Raw genomic sequence first — 19,131 nt, 5'->3', positions numbered from 1 at the left:
AAATAAACGGATGCTATTTTTGACGATCTATTTGTAAACTACGCCAACCCGAAATATCTGATGACAAAATATTTCAGTCTTCTTTATTTGCAAAACGCATTTATTTCAAATGATTTAATAAAACAGATATTTGACCTTTTTATTTATAAACTTATTTTATTAAAAAATATTTTCCTACATTTATTTAAAATATTTTTCTCTAAATAAATTAATTGTAACGTTATTTATAAATAACAACTGACACCAAAAAAAATTATTCGTTATTCGCCAAATGATTTTTTGCCCATCTCTGATCTCGACGTGTTCTTCTATAAATTTCTTCTCTATTTGCAATAGCAGCAGCAGCAGCAACAATTACAGCAGCAGCACCAGGAAACGCCATTTTGAAAAAAAGCAGACGACATAATATAGCTTCATAATCGATAGATGGCGATAGAGTTCATAGGGCTAAAAATAAGTGAAACCTAGGTAGCAAAATACGAGCTGTACTGAACAGAACTGATCTAGCTCCATTGATGTCGCACAGATGGCAGATACAACATCACTATCGCGTGACTATTGCATGACGTAACAAGAACCAATCAAAACAAAGGGGTCGCAAATGTACGGTCCCTCTTCACTGGTGACGTCGCGCCCAATGAAAACCGCAGAAGAAAGTTGAAAGAAAGAAGGCGTATCCCAACTTTCCTAGGAAAGTCTGCAGAATACCCTCGAGGAACTGATTAATCTCCCACGCGTCATTTCTCTTCGGCGCATTGACGAGTAAAGACCTGCTGTCAGATCGTTCCGTCTTTTTTTACAGCTCGACAAAGGACTTCCAACCATAAAGTAAGTAACTATTTTTTTCTTTGTAATAGACTATATTTTTAGACATATTTAAAACAATTTGCATATTGAAAAAAGCGTTTATATTGATAATTGTAGCGTAGAAATTTAACCATATTGATAAAATTAGGTTTAGTAGGCTTAGTGAGGAAATTAGGCTTAGTGATTTGGTTTAGTAGGCTTAGCATGTAGGCTTAGTGATTTGGTTTAGTAGGCTTAGCATGTTGTAGTATAGAATGTATCATTTGAAACTATAGAACATATTGTATCTAGATCAACCATGGAAATCGAAGCGTATCGACTTGAAACGTTCGTCACTGGAAAAATCCGCACGTCACTAAAGAGAAACTATCGGAGGCCGGATTCTACTATATTCAACGTGGAGATGAAGTACGATGTTATAAGTGCCACGGAATCTTAGGAAATTGGGAAACGGGAGACGTACCCGAATGGGAACATGCCAGATTCTTTCCACACTGTCCGTCGATGGATAAATGACCCTCTGAAAAAAGTACATCTCGCAAGAATGGGACATCCCGGCACCACCAAAGTCAGCGGCACTGGAGGAGGACGATTTCATTTCTATTCCGGTCAGCCGTCGTGAGGTAGAACTTTTAATTAAATTATTTATACAAGTGGCTCTTGCAGAAGGTATTTCGTTTCAACCCTTTAAATGAAATTGTATATATCCCTTACCAAGATCGAATTAATTACTATTTGATAGATAAATTATGATTTAAACGGATTATATATCGGGTTAGTCATAGAACCAATTTTACGTAATCATGTAAACAAAGTTCTACAATAAAAATTAATTAAATGTAAATAACTTGTTTTTATTGCTTATATCCTAGAGATTATAAATTATGGGTAACGAGGGGTTGAGGTGGGGGAGATGAATTTGCTGTTACAGTCTGGGGATTGGGGAGGGTGGAAAGGGGGAAAGCAGAGAGAAAATCTTGCGATTACGATCGGGGTATTGGGGAGGATGGAAAAAGGGAAAGCAGAGAGAAAATCTTGCGATTACGATCGGGGTATTGGGGAGGATGGAAAAAGGGAAAGCAGAGAGAAAATCTTGCGATTACGATCGGGGTATTGGGGAGGATGGAAAAAGGGAAAGCAGAGAGAAAATCTTGCGATTACGATCGGGGTATTGGGGAGGATGGAAAAAGGGAAAGCAGAGAGAAAATCTTGCGATTACGATCGGGGTATTGGGGAGGATGGAAAAAGGGAAAGCAGAGAGAAAATCTTGCGATTACGATCGGGGTATTGGGGAGGATGGAAAAAGGGAAAGCAGAGAGAAAATCTTGCGATTACGATCGGGGTATTGGGGAGGATGGAAAAAGGGAAAGCAGAGAGAAAATCTTGCGATTACGATCGGGGTATTGGGGAGGATGGAAAAAGGGAAAGCAGAGAGAAAATCTTGCGATTACGATCGGGGTATTGGGGAGGATGGAAAAAGGGAAAGCAGAGAGAAAATCTTGCGATTACGATCGGGGTATTGGGGAGGATGGAAAAAGGGAAAGCAGAGAGAAAATCTTGCGATTACGATCGGGGTATTGGGGAGGATGGAAAAAGGGAAAGCAGAGAGAAAATCTTGCGATTACGATCGGGGTATTGGGGAGGATGGAAAAAGGGAAAGCAGAGAGAAAATCTTGCGATTACGATCGGGGTATTGGGGAGGATGGAAAAAGGGAAAGCAGAGAGAAAATCTTGCGATTACGATCGGGGTATTGGGGAGGATGGAAAAAGGGAAAGCAGAGAGAAAATCTTGCGATTACGATCGGGGTATTGGGGAGGATGGAAAAAGGGAAAGCAGAGAGAAAATCTTGCGATTACGATCGGGGTATTGGGGAGGATGGAAAAAGGGAAAGCAGAGAGAAAATCTTGCGATTACGATCGGGGTATTGGGGAGGATGGAAAAAGGGAAAGCAGAGAGAAAATCTTGCGATTACGATCGGGGTATTGGGGAGGATGGAAAAAGGGAAAGCAGAGAGAAAATCTTGCGATTACGATCGGGGTATTGGGGAGGATGGAAAAAGGGAAAGCAGAGAGAAAATCTTGCGATTACGATCGGGGTATTGGGGAGGATGGAAAAAGGGAAAGCAGAGAGAAAATCTTGCGATTACGATCGGGGTATTGGGGAGGATGGAAAAAGGGAAAGCAGAGAGAAAATCTTGCGATTACGATCGGGGTATTGGGGAGGATGGAAAAAGGGAAAGCAGAGAGAAAATCTTGCGATTACGATCGGGGTATTGGGGAGGATGGAAAAAGGGAAAGCAGAGAGAAAATCTTGCGATTACGATCGGGGTATTGGGGAGGATGGAAAAAGGGAAAGCAGAGAGAAAATCTTGCGATTACGATCGGGGTATTGGGGAGGATGGAAAAAGGGAAAGCAGAGAGAAAATCTTGCGATTACGATCGGGGTATTGGGGAGGATGGAAAAAGGGAAAGCAGAGAGAAAATCTTGCGATTACGATCGGGGTATTGGGGAGGATGGAAAAAGGGAAAGCAGAGAGAAAATCTTGCGTTTACGATCGGGGTATTGGGGAGGATGGAAAAAGGGAAAGCAGAGAGAAAATCTTGCGATTACGATCGGGGTATTGGGGAGGATGGAAAAAGGGAAAGCAGAGAGAAAATCTTGCGATTACGATCGGGGTATTGGGGAGGATGGAAAAAGGGAAAGCAGAGAGAAAATCTTGCGATTACGATCGGGGTATTGGGGAGGATGGAAAAAGGGAAAGCAGAGAGAAAATCTTGCGATTACGATCGGGGTATTGGGGAGGATGGAAAAAGGGAAAGCAGAGAGAAAATCTTGCGATTACGATCGGGGTATTGGGGAGGATGGAAAAAGGGAAAGCAGAGATAAAATCTTGCGATTACGATCGGGGTATTGGGGAGGATGGAAAAAGGGAAAGCAGAGAGAAAATCTTGCGATTACGATCGGGGTATTGGGGTGGGTGAGAAGGGGGGGGGAAGCAGAGAGAAAATCTTGTGGTTACCATTGGGGGATTGTGATAAGATATCAGACTGATTATCTCAATCCCCCAGTGGTAACACCTTTCTCTAAGCCAAGCGAGCCAACATCTCCCTTCGTTACTATAATCGTTATCCTCAGCAAGTTTTTATAGAAAGGGCAATCCGAAGAGCGCGATAAAAAATCCCTGAAGCCAAAATAAAGATAACTTACAAACTGAACGCAGGATTATCTCTGATAAAATCCAAATTGTGCACTCTGATTAGATATCCCTAAAAATAATCATGAATCCATCTTGACAGTAATTTTTCATTATTTTTAAAATTAGTAATTAAAAACTTCCATAAAAATATACATTTTTAAATAGAATATTAACTATTGTCATTTGAGACTAATATATTATTTATTTAGTTATGTAGATTTTTTATTATAAAACCAGTGGTGGCGCAATCTGACTTAAAAATATGTATAATTATCACTGTACCTCAAATGAGTTTCGCTATTTTTTGTAAATATTTAATAGAAACATATTTGAATCCGTTTTAGCCTCAAAAACTGTTTCAGAGTGACAACTTATATTTACTTTATAATAATACAAGTTTGATATGAACTTTTAAACTTGGTGTTTTTTTTAATTTTTTTTTAAATAATTTAAAACGTGAATTAAATTGGGATAAATATTAAAAATTGTAATTTTTATGGATAATTAATAATTATCAAGTCCCTTAAATAATGAAATTTATTGGTCTCCCCCATATGGTTATTTAAAATGTAAAATTATTGGTCTGCTATTTTCGAAAACGTTCAGCGTTTTAAGCGAAGGGCTGACCACTATCGGTTATCGGTGTACAAACCCGAAGCTTTGACTTAACTAAAGTTATTTCAAGATCGATTACCGATTTAGCACTACCAAAGGCTGTACTCGCTGAAATCGGTGTACATTATTTGAGGAAGTGGTTAGCCTCTCTGTTTTACCCGCTGATTTCTGATATCCTTAACATCGAGTGGTCGTGTCGACGTTTAAAAGATTTTGCGTTTATCTGACCTATTCGTTAAAACAAAATGGAGTCTCATGTTTAAGCTCTACAATTATATAAATTCATTTTATTTAAAATTTAACTACAAGTTCTTCAATTATTTCTCTTCGGTAATCTGATGGCTAATGAGTTCAGCTTCTCTGGCTAGTTCGTGAAAAAGCGAAGACGAATCTTGGATGAGAATTTCTGGTTTGTCAAATTCAGCAACAGACCCTTGATCGAACACGAGAACTCTAAACAGAAAAAACCAAAAACAATCTTAAATATTTAACTGTGGTTTTGCAGGTGCATGACATTTCCTGATAAACAAAGATCAAGTTTTATAACCTCTTCATTTTTTAAATTTTATTTAAAAATGTATTTATTCGATTAAATGTTTTCGGATTCTACTTTTTCCTCAACACATTTTTATTTTGTAATCAATTTTTTTTAAAAGAATTGAATTAAAAACTTTTTAAGTCTTTGAGGTATGTAATAACATTAACTAAAATATTTGTAAAACACCCTACTCGGAACCTTATTCTAAAATCGGAAACTTTTAAATTAAAATATCCGTTAACCGTTTTTAATCACGGTTTAAGGTTTTTAATCCGTGTGTAAATTGTAAATTAGAAATTTCTATTATAATCATTGGGAACCTAGAAACAAGTGGAAGTACAAGACATTGTCAAAACCACGTTCAGCTTTATGGTTTCATTGTCGGTAAAGGTAGTCTATTGAGAACTTATATAGCACTTAACGCTTCTTACATTATTTCACGTAAGACTTCATCTGGTTGTAAAATCTTGGATATACTAATATAGCCTTGCTCCAAATTTCAACCTTTGGCGATGAACCATTTTACCTGTCGTAATCCATAATGGTGTTAATGCGATGAGCAATTGTCAAGATGGTACAAGAAGCGAATTCTCTCCTGATGGTAGTCTGAATAAGTTCGTCAGTTTCCAAATCCACAGAAGCTGTAGCCTCGTCCAGAACTAAGATTTTCGCTTTCCTCAGCAGAGCCCTGGCCAAGCAAACCAATTGACGCTGACCAACACTAAATACAATATAAACCATCATCCAAAGGGTCAATTGTTAAACGCCCTAGATGGCGTTGTGAAAAAAAAAACAGCCAAAAAGCAAGCTGACATGAAAGCGTGGAAAAAATAAAATAACTTTAAATATGAAATACAATTCAAATTATTTTGCCCAGCCTGCAGCGTTTTTGAAAATGGGCGTTTGGAAGATTTCTTACATAAACGTGATAAACCATTCTTATTTGTAGTTAATTTTAACTTCATTTACAATTTAATATATTTAAGTCAAATTTAAGTTTGAACCAATCGAAATTATTTGCGTAACCCAAAATAATTCGTCCTATAAAATACAAAGCGTTTTATGGAATTTAAATAAAGAAAAATACACTAATATACTCTATAACTTATAACTCAGTAAAAAACCTGCTCGAATTATTCGTTTTTTTATTTCACTTACTTTACATATTTCAATTCAATCTAAATGTATATGGTTTCTTAGAAATGTTAAAGTTCTATAACATTATAAAATTTAATCTTGTTTCAAAAAAGAATTTTTAGAAAGTGGCTTTGTAAAATATTTTTTCTCGAAACGTAAATGCATAATATTGGAAACAATACATTTCAAATAAATTTCAAGCAGATAAAGACCAATGCTTTTACAGTGTCATATCCTTAACTTCAGGTTATGCTTCACAGATCCGAATTCTCAAAAAGTATTTATGTGCCATACAACGAAATACTTATATAAAATTCTGTGTTTTAGAAATAAAGGTTATTTCTATTTAGTTGGGAAAATTTTCGTCTTCAATAGTATCGAAAATAAATCGCTAATTTTAAAATAATTTTAAGATCCCTGAGAAATCAGAGAAACCAAATTCTAATGTTAAAACACCAGAATCTGATGATAATTTTTATCTCTTTACAAACCTCAAATTTTTTCCGCCTTCCTCGATATCGTGTAGCAATCCTTTGTCGAAATCCTTGACAAAATACTTCAAGTGGGATTGTTCCAAGGCTTTCCAAACTTCTCCGTCGCTGTGTTTCTCGAAGGGGTCCAAGTTCAAACGCAGAGTGCCGCAGAAGAGAACCGGGTCCTGAGGAATGATGCTGATCCGGGAGCGAAGGTCGTGAAGGCCCAGCTCCAGGACGTTCCTGCCGTCGATGAGAATCTCTCCGCTCACGGGCTCAATCATGCGGAACAAGGCTAAAGCCAGGGAAGATTTGCCAGCGCCAGTTCTTCCAACTACTCCAACCTAACGTAACAATGTGTGTTACTTAATTAAAACTATGAACTTATTTAATGTATGACGTTACAAACTAAGGATACGTAAGGAAAAAATGTGTTTATATATTCCTTTTTAAGTTGTTCGTTCAAAATTAATCCTATAGCCTACTTTTGAAAAGAGCTTTTATAATCAGGCCGATAAAAATATTAATGCCAATTAAAATATCGTATGAAATATTTTTATCAAACTAACGATGATAACCTTTTATTCTTTAAGTAGTTATAACGGTTTTAATAAATCTTGCTGTAAATCTAAATATATGCATAAAAAGGCTTTCTGTAAACTTCACTCCTTTTCCTAATTTGTTTAGTGCACTGAAAAGTATTTAGGAATTCAATACTTCATCGAATGGTTTTTGAATTATTACTTTTATCAAGAATGTATTTAATTATTCTCAGGGAGAATTATTATGTCTAGATAATTTTAAGCGTTTCTCCAATTCCACCCGTTGGGGCCCCCGGTATGCTCCTCCGCTTAAAACAATTCAAATAATACTGCAATCACATTGGTTCCTTAAAAATATCGTTTTCCGACGCGATTGCCTTAAAAAGCTGGAGAAAGTTACGCAAAAAATAATACCGCCTTCTTTTTTATCCCCCGCCCTCTCCTCAGTCATGGCGTTAGGGCCTCAACGTGTCCGTGGATAGTCTCGATTTATTCATTCTCCCTGATTATAAATAAATACATTCTTGCTACGCGATAAAACTTAAAAAAAAAACTATTTGGCCAAAATTATGACAGTCCAAAAGTGAAAAGTTTTCACCCAAGTATGAGAAGGAACTCTGTTAACAATTAGGCGTAATATCAATAAAATTATAAATATTTTATAACCTTATCCCTCGGATTGATAACGAACGATACATTCTTTAAAACCAAATCCAGCTCCTTTCTATAGCGAGTAGAGTAGTTCCAAAAAACGATTTTCCCGTTTTGCGGCCAAGATTCATCTAAAAGAGATTCCGGCCTATCCCACTCTGCCTGCACATGAAAAACTATGTAAATTTCTACTTCATAAAATTTTTGATTTTTTCATAGCTACAAATATGTAATGGTCTAATTGCGCAGTTCTCATTTGCGCAGTTCCCATTAGCACATATGCGGATGCGATTTTCCATTGGCTGGTTTTTCATTTTCACATTTTATATAAGCGCAGTTTTCCACTTTCGTAGATATTTTCCATTTGCACGGTTTTCGGTTTGCGCGGTTTTCTCAGAACTTAAATAATATATATAAGCATTTTTCTTAGGAAAAAAGTATTTCGTGTCGTTTTTTTTTGTCATATCTTTGTATAGCATCCAGCTGAACTGCTAGTGTATTTTTTAAGTTCGGTCGTGCTGTAAAAACCAATAATTTTCAGGTTTTTCTACGGTTAAAAATGGTCCGTTTAACTATTCTCTAGGGTATATATGTTCAGTCATACAGCAAATCGACTTTTATGGCGTTTCGGCTAAGGAGAAATAGAAGTATTTGTTAAGCTGTGAATAAGTTTCTCGGTTCGAAGGAAAAAATACAGCTGGTAACAGTTGCAAAAGATCTTATTCAGCTGTATTTTGGAGAGGTTAAGCTTATATTCAGGTTTAAAATTTAGCAATCTAAGTGGGATCTATGATTAAAATGCGCGTACTTAAATGAAATTTCGTATTTCTCAGGGAAAAGAATATTTTGGTTCATTTATGACTTATGTTACTTCAACTTTTATCTTCACTTTTTTTAATGTCATTATATGTGATTGGCAACCCCAGTATTGGTCATATGTTAATCGACTTTTCCGACGTCAAGTTAGATGGGAGCCATTGGGAAAATATATGGTCGTGCTTTAAAGGGAGTATTTATTTTAACTTTATGGGGAAACCACGAATTTCACATATATGCCACCAGGTTTAACGTAAACTAGTAATATTTGGCGGTAGTGACGTTAGAAGGCAGACGATTTTTCGATTCTTTTAAAGGCCCAGACTTTTCACTTGGTTACGATAAGTTTGTTTATGTTAGGTTAATATGAAGGTGGACAATACTTTTTTCGTTTTGGCTAGGTACTTTTCTCTAGGTCGTGTTATAGACGGCAAGAATGTGGTTGCGGTCGCACCATGCGCCTCCAGCGCTCAAAGGAAGTGAGTGCCCGGCGCCGTCAGGCGCCAATACATAGCGTATGATACTAAAGATTATCTCACATTTCAAGCGTAGTACAGGGTAAAGTTCCGGTTGAGTTTAGGTTCGGTTAGGTTGGGTTAGGTAAGGTGGCCACCGCAAGCTTAGACTAGGTAAGGTAAGATGGATGCCGCAGGTCGGAGCTAAGCAGATAATATTTTCCTCCTAGTCGAACGGCCGAGAAGCTATACGATTCGCTGTTTGAATGGAAATATATTCCCAATATAGTAATTTGACGAACGATATTTCACCTGAGGAAAACATTAAAATAATTGTTATTTACAGCGCGACAGGACATTAATCGTACGCTAGCAGTTCAGGTGGATGCTAAACAAGGTTATTAAAAAAAACCACAAACAATCATTTTTCAAAGAAAACTAGCTTAATCCGCAATATTAACGTCATGGCTTAATATACAATTTACACGTTATGAGAAGCAGCGCTAATGGGGAAAAACTGCGCTAATAATAATCTGCGCAAACGGTGAGCTGAGCAAATGATTAAGCTGCGGAAACGGAGAACTGCGGAAACGGGAAAATTGGCGCAAATGATAAACTGCGCTATCGAGAAACTGCGCAAATTCACAGCCTTGCAAATGGCCACTGCGCAAATAGGAAAAGCGCCAATGAGAAAGTGCGCAAATGGGAACTGGGCAAATGGGAACTGCGCATACGGACACAAATCATTAGAAACATGTGGACGATCTAGCAGAACCTGGTAAATCAGTGATTCAATGGGTGCTTTACTATCATTGTTCATGGCGTTAGTTCAAAAGTGCCTGTTCATGAGAGGCTTATGTAAGGCAACCAAACGCAGGTTTTCCTAGATCTTTTCCACCAAATAATAAACAAAGTGATAAAATTTGGTTTTACTTCTGGTTTTAATTGGGAATATTCAAATATTCTTTCAAGTGAAACAAATGAAGAATCCAATACAGGTATAGTAATGAGCACATAAGGAATAGAAAACACTATCTAAGAGAAAACAATATACACTTAGTATTGACAAAATACAATTACTAGTATCCGGACAATTTAAGGTAAGTAAAAATAATTAATATTAAATGTGATATTTTAAAATCAGCGTATCTACAATATTATTCTGACAACATTTATTTTAATTTATTTATCAAAAATTTCGTTTTATTTTGTTCTGACGAGATTGAGACAACAGTAATTAAATAGAAAGGTTGTCGTTGATCATTAAAAATTTAAACAGGGTTAAAAATTGATAAAGATTAAAGGTTTCATTATCCATGATGAAAATCGATCAGTGATGAAAAATGGCCCACAAAATAGACCCCGTCAAGGGTTATCTTTACACTATTCCTAATAGTTTTGATAGATAAGAAATCCTAATTTGCCATGTCGGGAACAACTGGCAGCCAATTTGTGTTTCTTCATCTATTAGGTTTCGCTTCTCATGAATATTTGGCCTTTCTTCAGGTTTTGTGGGAATTAATCCTAAACACAGGACCCCATGACGCCATCTCTCTTATGATATAAAACATTTCACGTAATTCTTTCTTTCTTCTAAATTCTACAATATGCCGGTGAAATTTTAATTTGATTTTAAATAAACAGCTATAAAACATTTAATTTCAAAATCTCAAGTGGCTCTTAAGTTGAAATTAAGATTTAACATCAAAATAGGTCTCATTAATATTGAGGATAGGAATTTGACAAAAGAGAGATTTCCTGAATTTCAAAGTTGAAATTATCCGCATAAGGGGGCGCTATTTTTGCGAACACTTAAGACAAGAGTGAAACACTTTTGTGTTAATAACTTTAAGCTGATCATTTTTCGGTGGAATAAGAGGCTCTATTATGGAAGAAGTGTCTAATCTAAATATAGTGTGATTTTTGAGAAGATATACTTGATAATATCAACCTTTAATCTTAAATTGGTGAACTTTTGCAATTGTTTTAAGATTTAATTAAATGGTTCAAATTGGCCAATGAATACCGTGTAAATGTTTAATAGTTCAGTTTCTTACCACAGTAGTAGTGAACAAAATATATCCAAAGGAACCTGGAGAAAGTGAACCTTTGGCAAACACTGCGCAGAGTGTAGCGACTAATTGAATTACTATTCCGAGAACAACCATTCTCACTGACAGCCACCTGTTAAAAAGAAACGCATTCATATAAAACTTTATTTCTCGTTTTTTTTTCGTTCGGGATTACAATGGCCAACGGGTATCACATTTTGTATATTAATAAATAATAATTTTACCAAAAATATAAATTTTGATAATTCCGGAATTTTTTCAAATTCCGTTTCAAGTTTTCTAACGTAAAATATCCCTTTAAGCAAAATACGAACATCATGAAAAGCGTAAAACTGAGAAATTTAGTATTTTTACCTCTCTGAGGGGACTATGTCCCCTAGGAGGGGTTATACAATCATCGTGTCTGTCTGTGGGCTGCGAACGCGTTACCGGGGCCAAGTCGAACAAGTTGGCAAGCCAAAATATACCTCTCCTCGAAAGAGTTTTTAATTTTCAGTGAAGCGTAATTGTATTCGTGGTTTTGCGGTAGAACGCTCACCTGTCGTTCAAGAGGGCTCGGGTTCGAATCCCAGCCGATTAAAAAATTATGCTACACCCAATGACAAAAAGAGGATGCTTTTAGAAAAACCTTTTCCCTGATTCTAAGAAACTGCGTACGTAGTGTTTACCCATTGCCTCGAAAATGCGAACGCGTTCGCAGGCCTGACAGACAGACCCACCCACCCACAGACAGACAGACACGCTGGTTGTATAACCCCTCCTAGGGTACAAAGTGCCATCGGAGAGGTAAAAACCGTTTTTGCAGTTTAAAGGTAGGCAGGGTCCCCACCAATTGTTTACGGTATTCGTCTTAGTATCAATTTGCGATCTCATTGGGCGGGATTTGAACCCGAGACCCACTGTATGCCGTTCGGACGTTCTACCAAAAAACCAACGACACTTATTACGCTTCATCGAAAATTAGACCTTCAGCTTTATCGGAAGCGTTTATTACAAATTAACAGATGATTAAATTTCGGTTTTAATTAATATAGAACGAAATTTCGTGTTTCATTTAAATTATTTCATCGAATATATTCTAATGTAGCGTCTTCTCTGTTGATTAATAACGAATGCGCCACCCAGGTTTCGAACCCGGGCTGTTCTGCGTTGCAAGAGAATGCTTTACCACAGAACAAATGAAACGCATAACACAATTTTTTTTAAATCAACTTTGGCTATTATAAACTAATTTATGTCAAACATTGCTATAATGTTGTTAACATTTATAAATTTCATTACAATTAAAAAATCAATTAATTTTTATCGTCTTTTGTAATAAAAAAACGTTTAGAGGATTTTTAAGGAAACTTTAAAGGAAAACTTTTATGTAAAATTAAAGACAATTTATTTTATTTTTAATAATAAATATTCTGCGGTTCGGGACTCTGGAATCGAAACGTGAGCCATTGCTTCTTGTGTTTTTGTCGTATTTATTATAAATTAATAAAAAATATGAATTAATATAAACTCAAGTTTTCGTTAATGTATTTTATTAATTATCACGTACTTCACTGGGTTGAGCAAAAGTAGGGTTTTACGATACTTTCGTTTGAGTGGTTTTTTTTTCATTTATTTATCGAACGAGATAACGAGTTGTTTTTAATTTCACTTTGTTCGATTTGGTTCTTTCTTGTTTTTTTAAGTCGTATATTTTGAACTTTTGTGTGTTAAGCGTATTTATTTTTCCAGAGTAATGCTTCATTTATGAAGTAAATTTCGAGTTGTATACATCGGGCTATTACATGTATATTGGTCTGGTTTTTAACTGGTCGTCACTACTGCGTAAATTATGTTAAACGTTTTCTTGACGGATTAAGATGTTTAATGCAGTTCATCAATTGGGTTTGTTTGTTTTTATTTATAGAGAGCCCTAACTATTCCGTCTACGGTCATTTATTGTACGTTGTAAGCCGTGTATTGCTAAGGGTAAGGTGTTTTTCGATTTTCCTTTCTCATAATATTGTCAACTTTCGGTATTTGGATTAACTTGTTTCTTGGTTGAATATTATTTTTTATTTTTCTATTGGTTATTTTTGTGGTTTAATTTTACCGAAAGTATAAATAGTTTATAATATATAAAATTTTCGTATTTGGATTGACTTGTACATGCTTCGTTTAGTTGTCGTGGTGAATCGACGTAATTTTGTTAAAAGCTTCCACTTATAATTTAAAATTTCGCTAACATTTGTTTTCGTATATATCTCATTTTTAAAGACCTTTAATACTATTTGTTGGTTTTTTCCCCTTAAAGTGGTTTTTCGCACGTTTGTACTGTACTGAAAGTGTTGATAATGTGTGAAAATTTGTGTACGATGTTTTATTTGCATTGATCCAGACCAACTCTATTCTCGTTCACCTTCATTACTAAAGAGGTAAAACCTTTAGAATTATGTAATTTCTAAATAATTTTACGTTATCGCTGTGATAATTAATAATTGTTTAAGTAAGTATTTGATAAAATTTAAGTCGTTGTGAAAACCTGGTCTAAAGAACAATAAACTATTTTGTGTTGTTTTCTTTCTTTTCACCCTTAACAACCTAGAACCAAATACATTTTCGATGTAGCAGCAACGGGATTAATATCTCATAATTTTGAAATATATTAGAGAAATATATAAAACATATTAAATTATTAAATTTTCGGCCCGTTTTCTTATTTGCCTTTAAAACGGTTTTGATTAAGCGTAGTTAAAGTACTGTGAGATGACGCGTGGGCAATGAACTAACTCCCCTCCGAGGAGTGGTAGTATTACGGGCTTGACCGTCTTGTTTTAATCTGTTTTTGTGGAATAAATTTTTATCTGTTGACGTATCAATGTTTTACTTATTTTAAAGATTTCTCAAAATCATGGTTTAACTTAATTAAAGTTTCAATTTCAGCTAGAGATAGATCAGTTTAATTTGGTACATTTTTACTTTTAAAACTTACCGCGACGCGTGTTGCAAATGGTAGTTAACAGATTCACTCTTGTTAATAAGTGCGAACGCTGTTTGCGTAAAAATATCCGTCGCTCCTAAGGACCGAATGAGGGTGGATCCACTCAGAGAGTCAGAGAAATGCGTGAACAAAGGAGAAGTTGAAGTCGCGGCCAGACTTTTCAGTTGACGATTAGTTCGCAAATAAAATCTCTGTAACAATATTTAAATATTATACTCAACGATTTCATATAGCCCAGAAAATATTTCTGACTTTAAAGGGAATTCTTAATGTTATGAGGAAAATTTCAAACTGATTCATTGATGATAGGGAAATAACCTAAAAAATTTCTATATTTGTTATGTTTGATATTTTGGAAATTTCAAGATTCATTTGATTAATATTTGTCCGGAAAATTAGGTAGATGTTTGATACTTTTAAGAAAAATTTGTTAAAAAACGAATGTTTATTTACGGTCTTGTATTTGATTACTTCAAATGTAGAAAGCGCTTATTTTCTGGGTAATCCATTTCTAAAACTGAACTGGAGGAAAGCGCTCTTTAAGTGATTTATAATATGTAATTTATCGAATACTTAGATTTGCCATAAAAATTTAATGAAGTAAGAAAAATATCTCCTATAAGTGATAGTTTTGCAAAAGCGAATTGTTAAGGTTTCGAATGGAATAAACAAGACCTTTTCTATCTTTTTTGCAATATTCAAAACTAAAACTAATACAATTACGAACTAGCAAGGCTGAATCTAAATAAAAACTCCGAGGATTAGTTATTGTTGTTGTTAACTTGATTCTATTTCTTTTATGTCTTCAAAATGTAGTGACGTTAACATCAACAGTCAACAGTCCTTTCTCGAATAACACATCTTTGTCTGCCTTACATACAGGATGTTTTATTTTGCTCGAAAAAGTAATCTTTTTTTATTTGGCCAATTATGGACAGCTTTTAAATATCGGAATATCAGTATTTTGTTCTATATAATTATTGGCTAATTTTTATCTCTTTAACAGTAACGAACTTTTAGTAAAAGTTTTTTTATTAATGTTTTAAATGAAATTATAAGCTTACCAAAAATTCATTACATCGATTTACCAGATCATTTTTCAAGCTTGGTACAAATTGAATAAGCAAACGTAATTTCAATACCATTCTTTCAAATTAAAAGACTTCAGATTTGGGTTGATATTCGTGTTAAAAAAAGTTCGAATAAATGAAGAGGTGTTCTTAAATTCAAAGTATTTTTATTGATTTAAAAATAATCGAACACTTACCAAAACTATGAAAAAGGGAATCGATGTAACTGTGATAGCCAAAAGAAATAACGGTACTTCAAAAATTATCGCAATTGCTAAAGTAAGCAATTTCGTTGTGTTGAACAGGAAGGCAATAAGGTAATAAATAATAAGTTGATCCACTTCTTGCATGTCTTTTGAGAATCGATTAATAATCCGTCCAACGGGTGTCGTGTCGAAAAATAACAAAGGAGATCGCAACACATTCACTAACATAGTGGAATGAGTTTTGATAGAAGCCTTTAACATTCCTACAACTAAGAGTCCAAAGGCGAGTAACATCAGCCCTATATGCAAAACGGTGAAGCCGGCGAACCAAATTACTCTCTTATTAGTTTCGGATTGCGACTGGACATTGGTTGCATTACTGTAAGGGTTTACTGACTCATCACTCCAAAGTAACAACCAATAATTTGTAACAACAAAAACTGCTTGACAGAGAACGAAACTGGATACAATTGTAAAACACCAACTGAATCCAAGTATTTTAGCACACATCAGAAAAACTGAAAGAAAAACCTGAAAATACCACTTATTAAATTGTGTAATATAATTACATTGGGTCATTCTTTATGGTACTAAACTTATCATGTCACCGTGGGTCTGAGGATTCAATATGGATTTTGTTCTGGTTTCTTTGCTAGTAAAACTACGATTAACTAATGTGTAGATTAAAATATTAATACATAAGGGTTTGTTAATTATTTTAAGCTAACCCCGGCGATTTTGAAAAGACTAGGGCGAAAATGAATTTAACTTTACTTCTTATTGAGTTATTCTGATAACAATCTCTCACTTTGTAAAAAGCAAAAAATAAAAGTTGGAGTTTTTAGAATTAGGGTAATTTTGAATATTTCAATTTAAAGTTTAAATTTTTAAATCCGTCAGCTTTGCATTTAAATCTTCCATAAGAACTGAAAAATTTTAGAAACTAAACGGACTGACCATAATATTACAATTTTATTTTCGTTAATGTGATATGTAGCTAATTAATTTCACATTAAAACAAGAGATAATTTTCAGAAATTATGTCTAGCCATTTTAGGTCATGTATAACGTAGAACTTTATAAACCAGAAACATTTTTTTAAGAAGACATGCTTAATTTTTATGAAAAACTTTATATCTCTTAAATGCACAATAATAATCGGAAACTGGCTTACAGATTTGTAGATGTTCTTCTCTTTCACAATAATTTTTTTTCCATTTACGGTTTCGAGATCTCTTACTGTTGGCGGTTTTAACTCGGCTTTCATTTCATCCTTTCGAGGGTTTTGTTTCCTGTGAAAAAATATGTATTGTAACTAAATAGTGTTAAGCATAACCGTTATTTAAATTAGATTATGTGCCACGTTAAAGGTGCATTCATTTATCTTTCCACGAATTTATATTTCGATACTGGCCCAATTTAGGAATAAATGATATTATGGAAATTCTTTAATTTTAATTATTTAATTTAAGCTTACTTGTATCCTTATTAGTACCAGGTTTAGTTATGACTTTCAGTTTGATATTTTTAATAAAACGACTTTCTGTTCACTGCTCTGTTAGTGTTTTATCGGAGTGCTGTGTCTTTTGAGTTACAGATAACATAGCACACAGTAATATAAACGAGCGGAGGCTAACTAATAGAATGGTGAAACCGCCATTTAGTGTTACTTTCTTCAAATGAGTTTTCCCAAGTATAGTTTGAATATTCGACTCTCTTTTTTTCGTTTACTAAATCTCTAAAACTATAGGCGGTTAACATTGTATTCTTTAGAACTGAAATTGGTTCTACCAAGTGAGTAGAAATTCTATTTAAGTCGCGAAAATGTATTATGTTATTGTAAAAACCTTTGCTTAAAATTCCAGCTAGTGAAAACTCTTATTGTATCCTTATTTTATGCCCCCTGTTTAATTTTTAGGTCTACGAATGTTTCCCAATATACCAAAATTTTCCCTTTCTTTTCTTCAAAATGTACTACACCAGCACCAACAATATCCTGCCCTTTTATATTCTTTGGCCTACTCGACCCTTTATAAACGACGGGGGTCAACTGCGGGGACGTGGCGTCCAAAGCTTTCCTCTCAGTCGACCTTCCATCACCAAAAGTTACCCCCCCTCTTAAGGTATAAATACTCAATGCACGACCGTTTTGGTCAGATTTCTCATGTACTCTCTCTCTTGGATTTGAACGTTGAAGGAGGTTTCCTTTAATAAAGATATTTCTACACTTTTACTTCGTCTTTACTTAAATAACTTAGTAGCCCTAACGGAGCGAGGCAATAATACGGCCCTCTGACGTTTTTTCAGTCGGCGTCAGAGAATTAAACAAATAGCTCTCCCAATCCCGGTGAATAACAAAAACGAAATTCTACATGGTGCAAGAAACCCGGGAATAATAAAGATACCATACTACGGAGATCTACGATAAGACATCAGTCCCATAATCTGGGGACCCAGATCCGATACTACAGGATCTTTACAGTAGATGACGATAAACTTCCGTCCCATACTACGGGGACAGATCCGATACTACAGGACCAAAAGCGGCCCATTAATACGGGGACCTTCTGAATAAATCAACGGAAAATAACATCCCATACAACGGTAAACTAAGCTAAGATGCCGGACCCGCTAGCTCCAGGAGCCGATGCAGCAGAGAAGGCGAAAAACGACGCGAAGCTTTCTAACCTCAAATCAGCACGCAAAGCCATCCGAAGCCTCACTACGAAACAAATAACAGCAACTGACGCCCTACTAGCGCTGCCCCAGACTACGGAGCAGGAACTGGATGACGCTATCCTAATTCTACAGCAAAAAGACGAGGACTTGAACGAGTACGACTTCAAAATAAATATGAAGCTCCACAGCGATGATGATCGGGAGAAGGACACGACCTACGCCTACGAACACTACCGCGAAAAAATCGCGCTCGTCATCAGGAAGGCTCAACGCCGAATACAGAACATCATCGGAACAACCAGCTCGTCCAACTACACTACTACAGGAGGAGGACTTAATCAAGGCAGAACCGGCCCTCCACTAGCAACGATACCACTGACAACACAGCTGACAACACCGCTGACGCCAACGCCCGGCTACACCACAAGGACGAAGCTACCTAAGCTCGTTCTCCAGAAATTTAGCGGAGATATTACGCAATTCACCAGCTTCTGGAATCAATTTAAAGCAGCAATACACAACAACGTGAGTCTTCCAAAAATTGAGAAATTCAATTATTTACTTTAATATTTGGAAGGTGACGCTAAGATCGCGTTGGCGGGTTTATACGCGTCGGACGAAACTTATGACGAGGCGATAAAAATCCTAGACAATAGATTTGGGCGCAGGGATCTTATAATACATACACACATGAGTAAATTACTCAACATGGAGCCCGTTAGGAAAGTTACCGATCACAAGGCGTTCAGGCGATTATTTGACTCTTGCGAATTAAATATCAGGAATCTTAAGTCGCTTGGCGTAGATACGATCGCTAACGGGACTTTTTTATGCCCAGCATTGTTAAAATGTCTCCCGGATGAAATAAGATTAGAGTACAGTAGGAAACACGT

The 19,131-nt window shown here is 35.5% G+C and overlaps 1 protein-coding gene across 4 annotated transcripts in view; it reads right to left on the bottom strand.

Annotated features, from left to right (window-relative positions):
• Positions 1 to 4,877: 4,877 nt before the first annotated feature.
• LOC149939324 (ATP-binding cassette sub-family C member 3-like) overlaps positions 4,878 to 19,131 on the bottom strand; it is an 82,460-nt gene continuing 68,206 nt past the window's right edge. Inside the window, exons 18-26 of one of the 4 annotated variants that reach the window (XM_090178628.1) lie at positions 16,734 to 16,851; positions 15,551 to 16,090; positions 14,275 to 14,474; positions 11,289 to 11,415; positions 10,165 to 10,266; positions 7,976 to 8,122; positions 6,786 to 7,111; positions 5,684 to 5,878; positions 4,878 to 5,072 (exon numbers count right to left, since the gene is read on the bottom strand). In XM_090178628.1, coding sequence (XP_090034754.1) covers positions 4,937 to 5,072; positions 5,684 to 5,878; positions 6,786 to 7,111; positions 7,976 to 8,122; positions 10,165 to 10,266; positions 11,289 to 11,415; positions 14,275 to 14,474; positions 15,551 to 16,090; positions 16,734 to 16,851 — 1,891 coding nt within the window. In that variant the 3' untranslated portion in view covers positions 4,878 to 4,936. Of the gene's footprint in view, positions 5,073 to 5,683; positions 5,879 to 6,785; positions 7,112 to 7,975; positions 8,123 to 10,164; positions 10,267 to 11,288; positions 11,416 to 14,274; positions 14,475 to 15,550; positions 16,091 to 16,733; positions 16,852 to 19,131 lie in introns of those variants that run through there. The other 3 variants (XM_090178629.1, XM_090178631.1, XM_090178630.1) reach the window with 3 other exon arrangements.

The sequence above is a fragment of the Leiobunum rupestre genome, chromosome 6 (assembly GCF_980474605.1).
Source record: "Leiobunum rupestre chromosome 6, qqLeiRupe1.1.hap1, whole genome shotgun sequence".
In the NCBI taxonomy this organism is placed as follows: Eukaryota; Metazoa; Arthropoda; class Arachnida; order Opiliones; family Sclerosomatidae; genus Leiobunum; species Leiobunum rupestre.
This window is presented reverse-complemented; position numbering and strand designations above follow the sequence as displayed.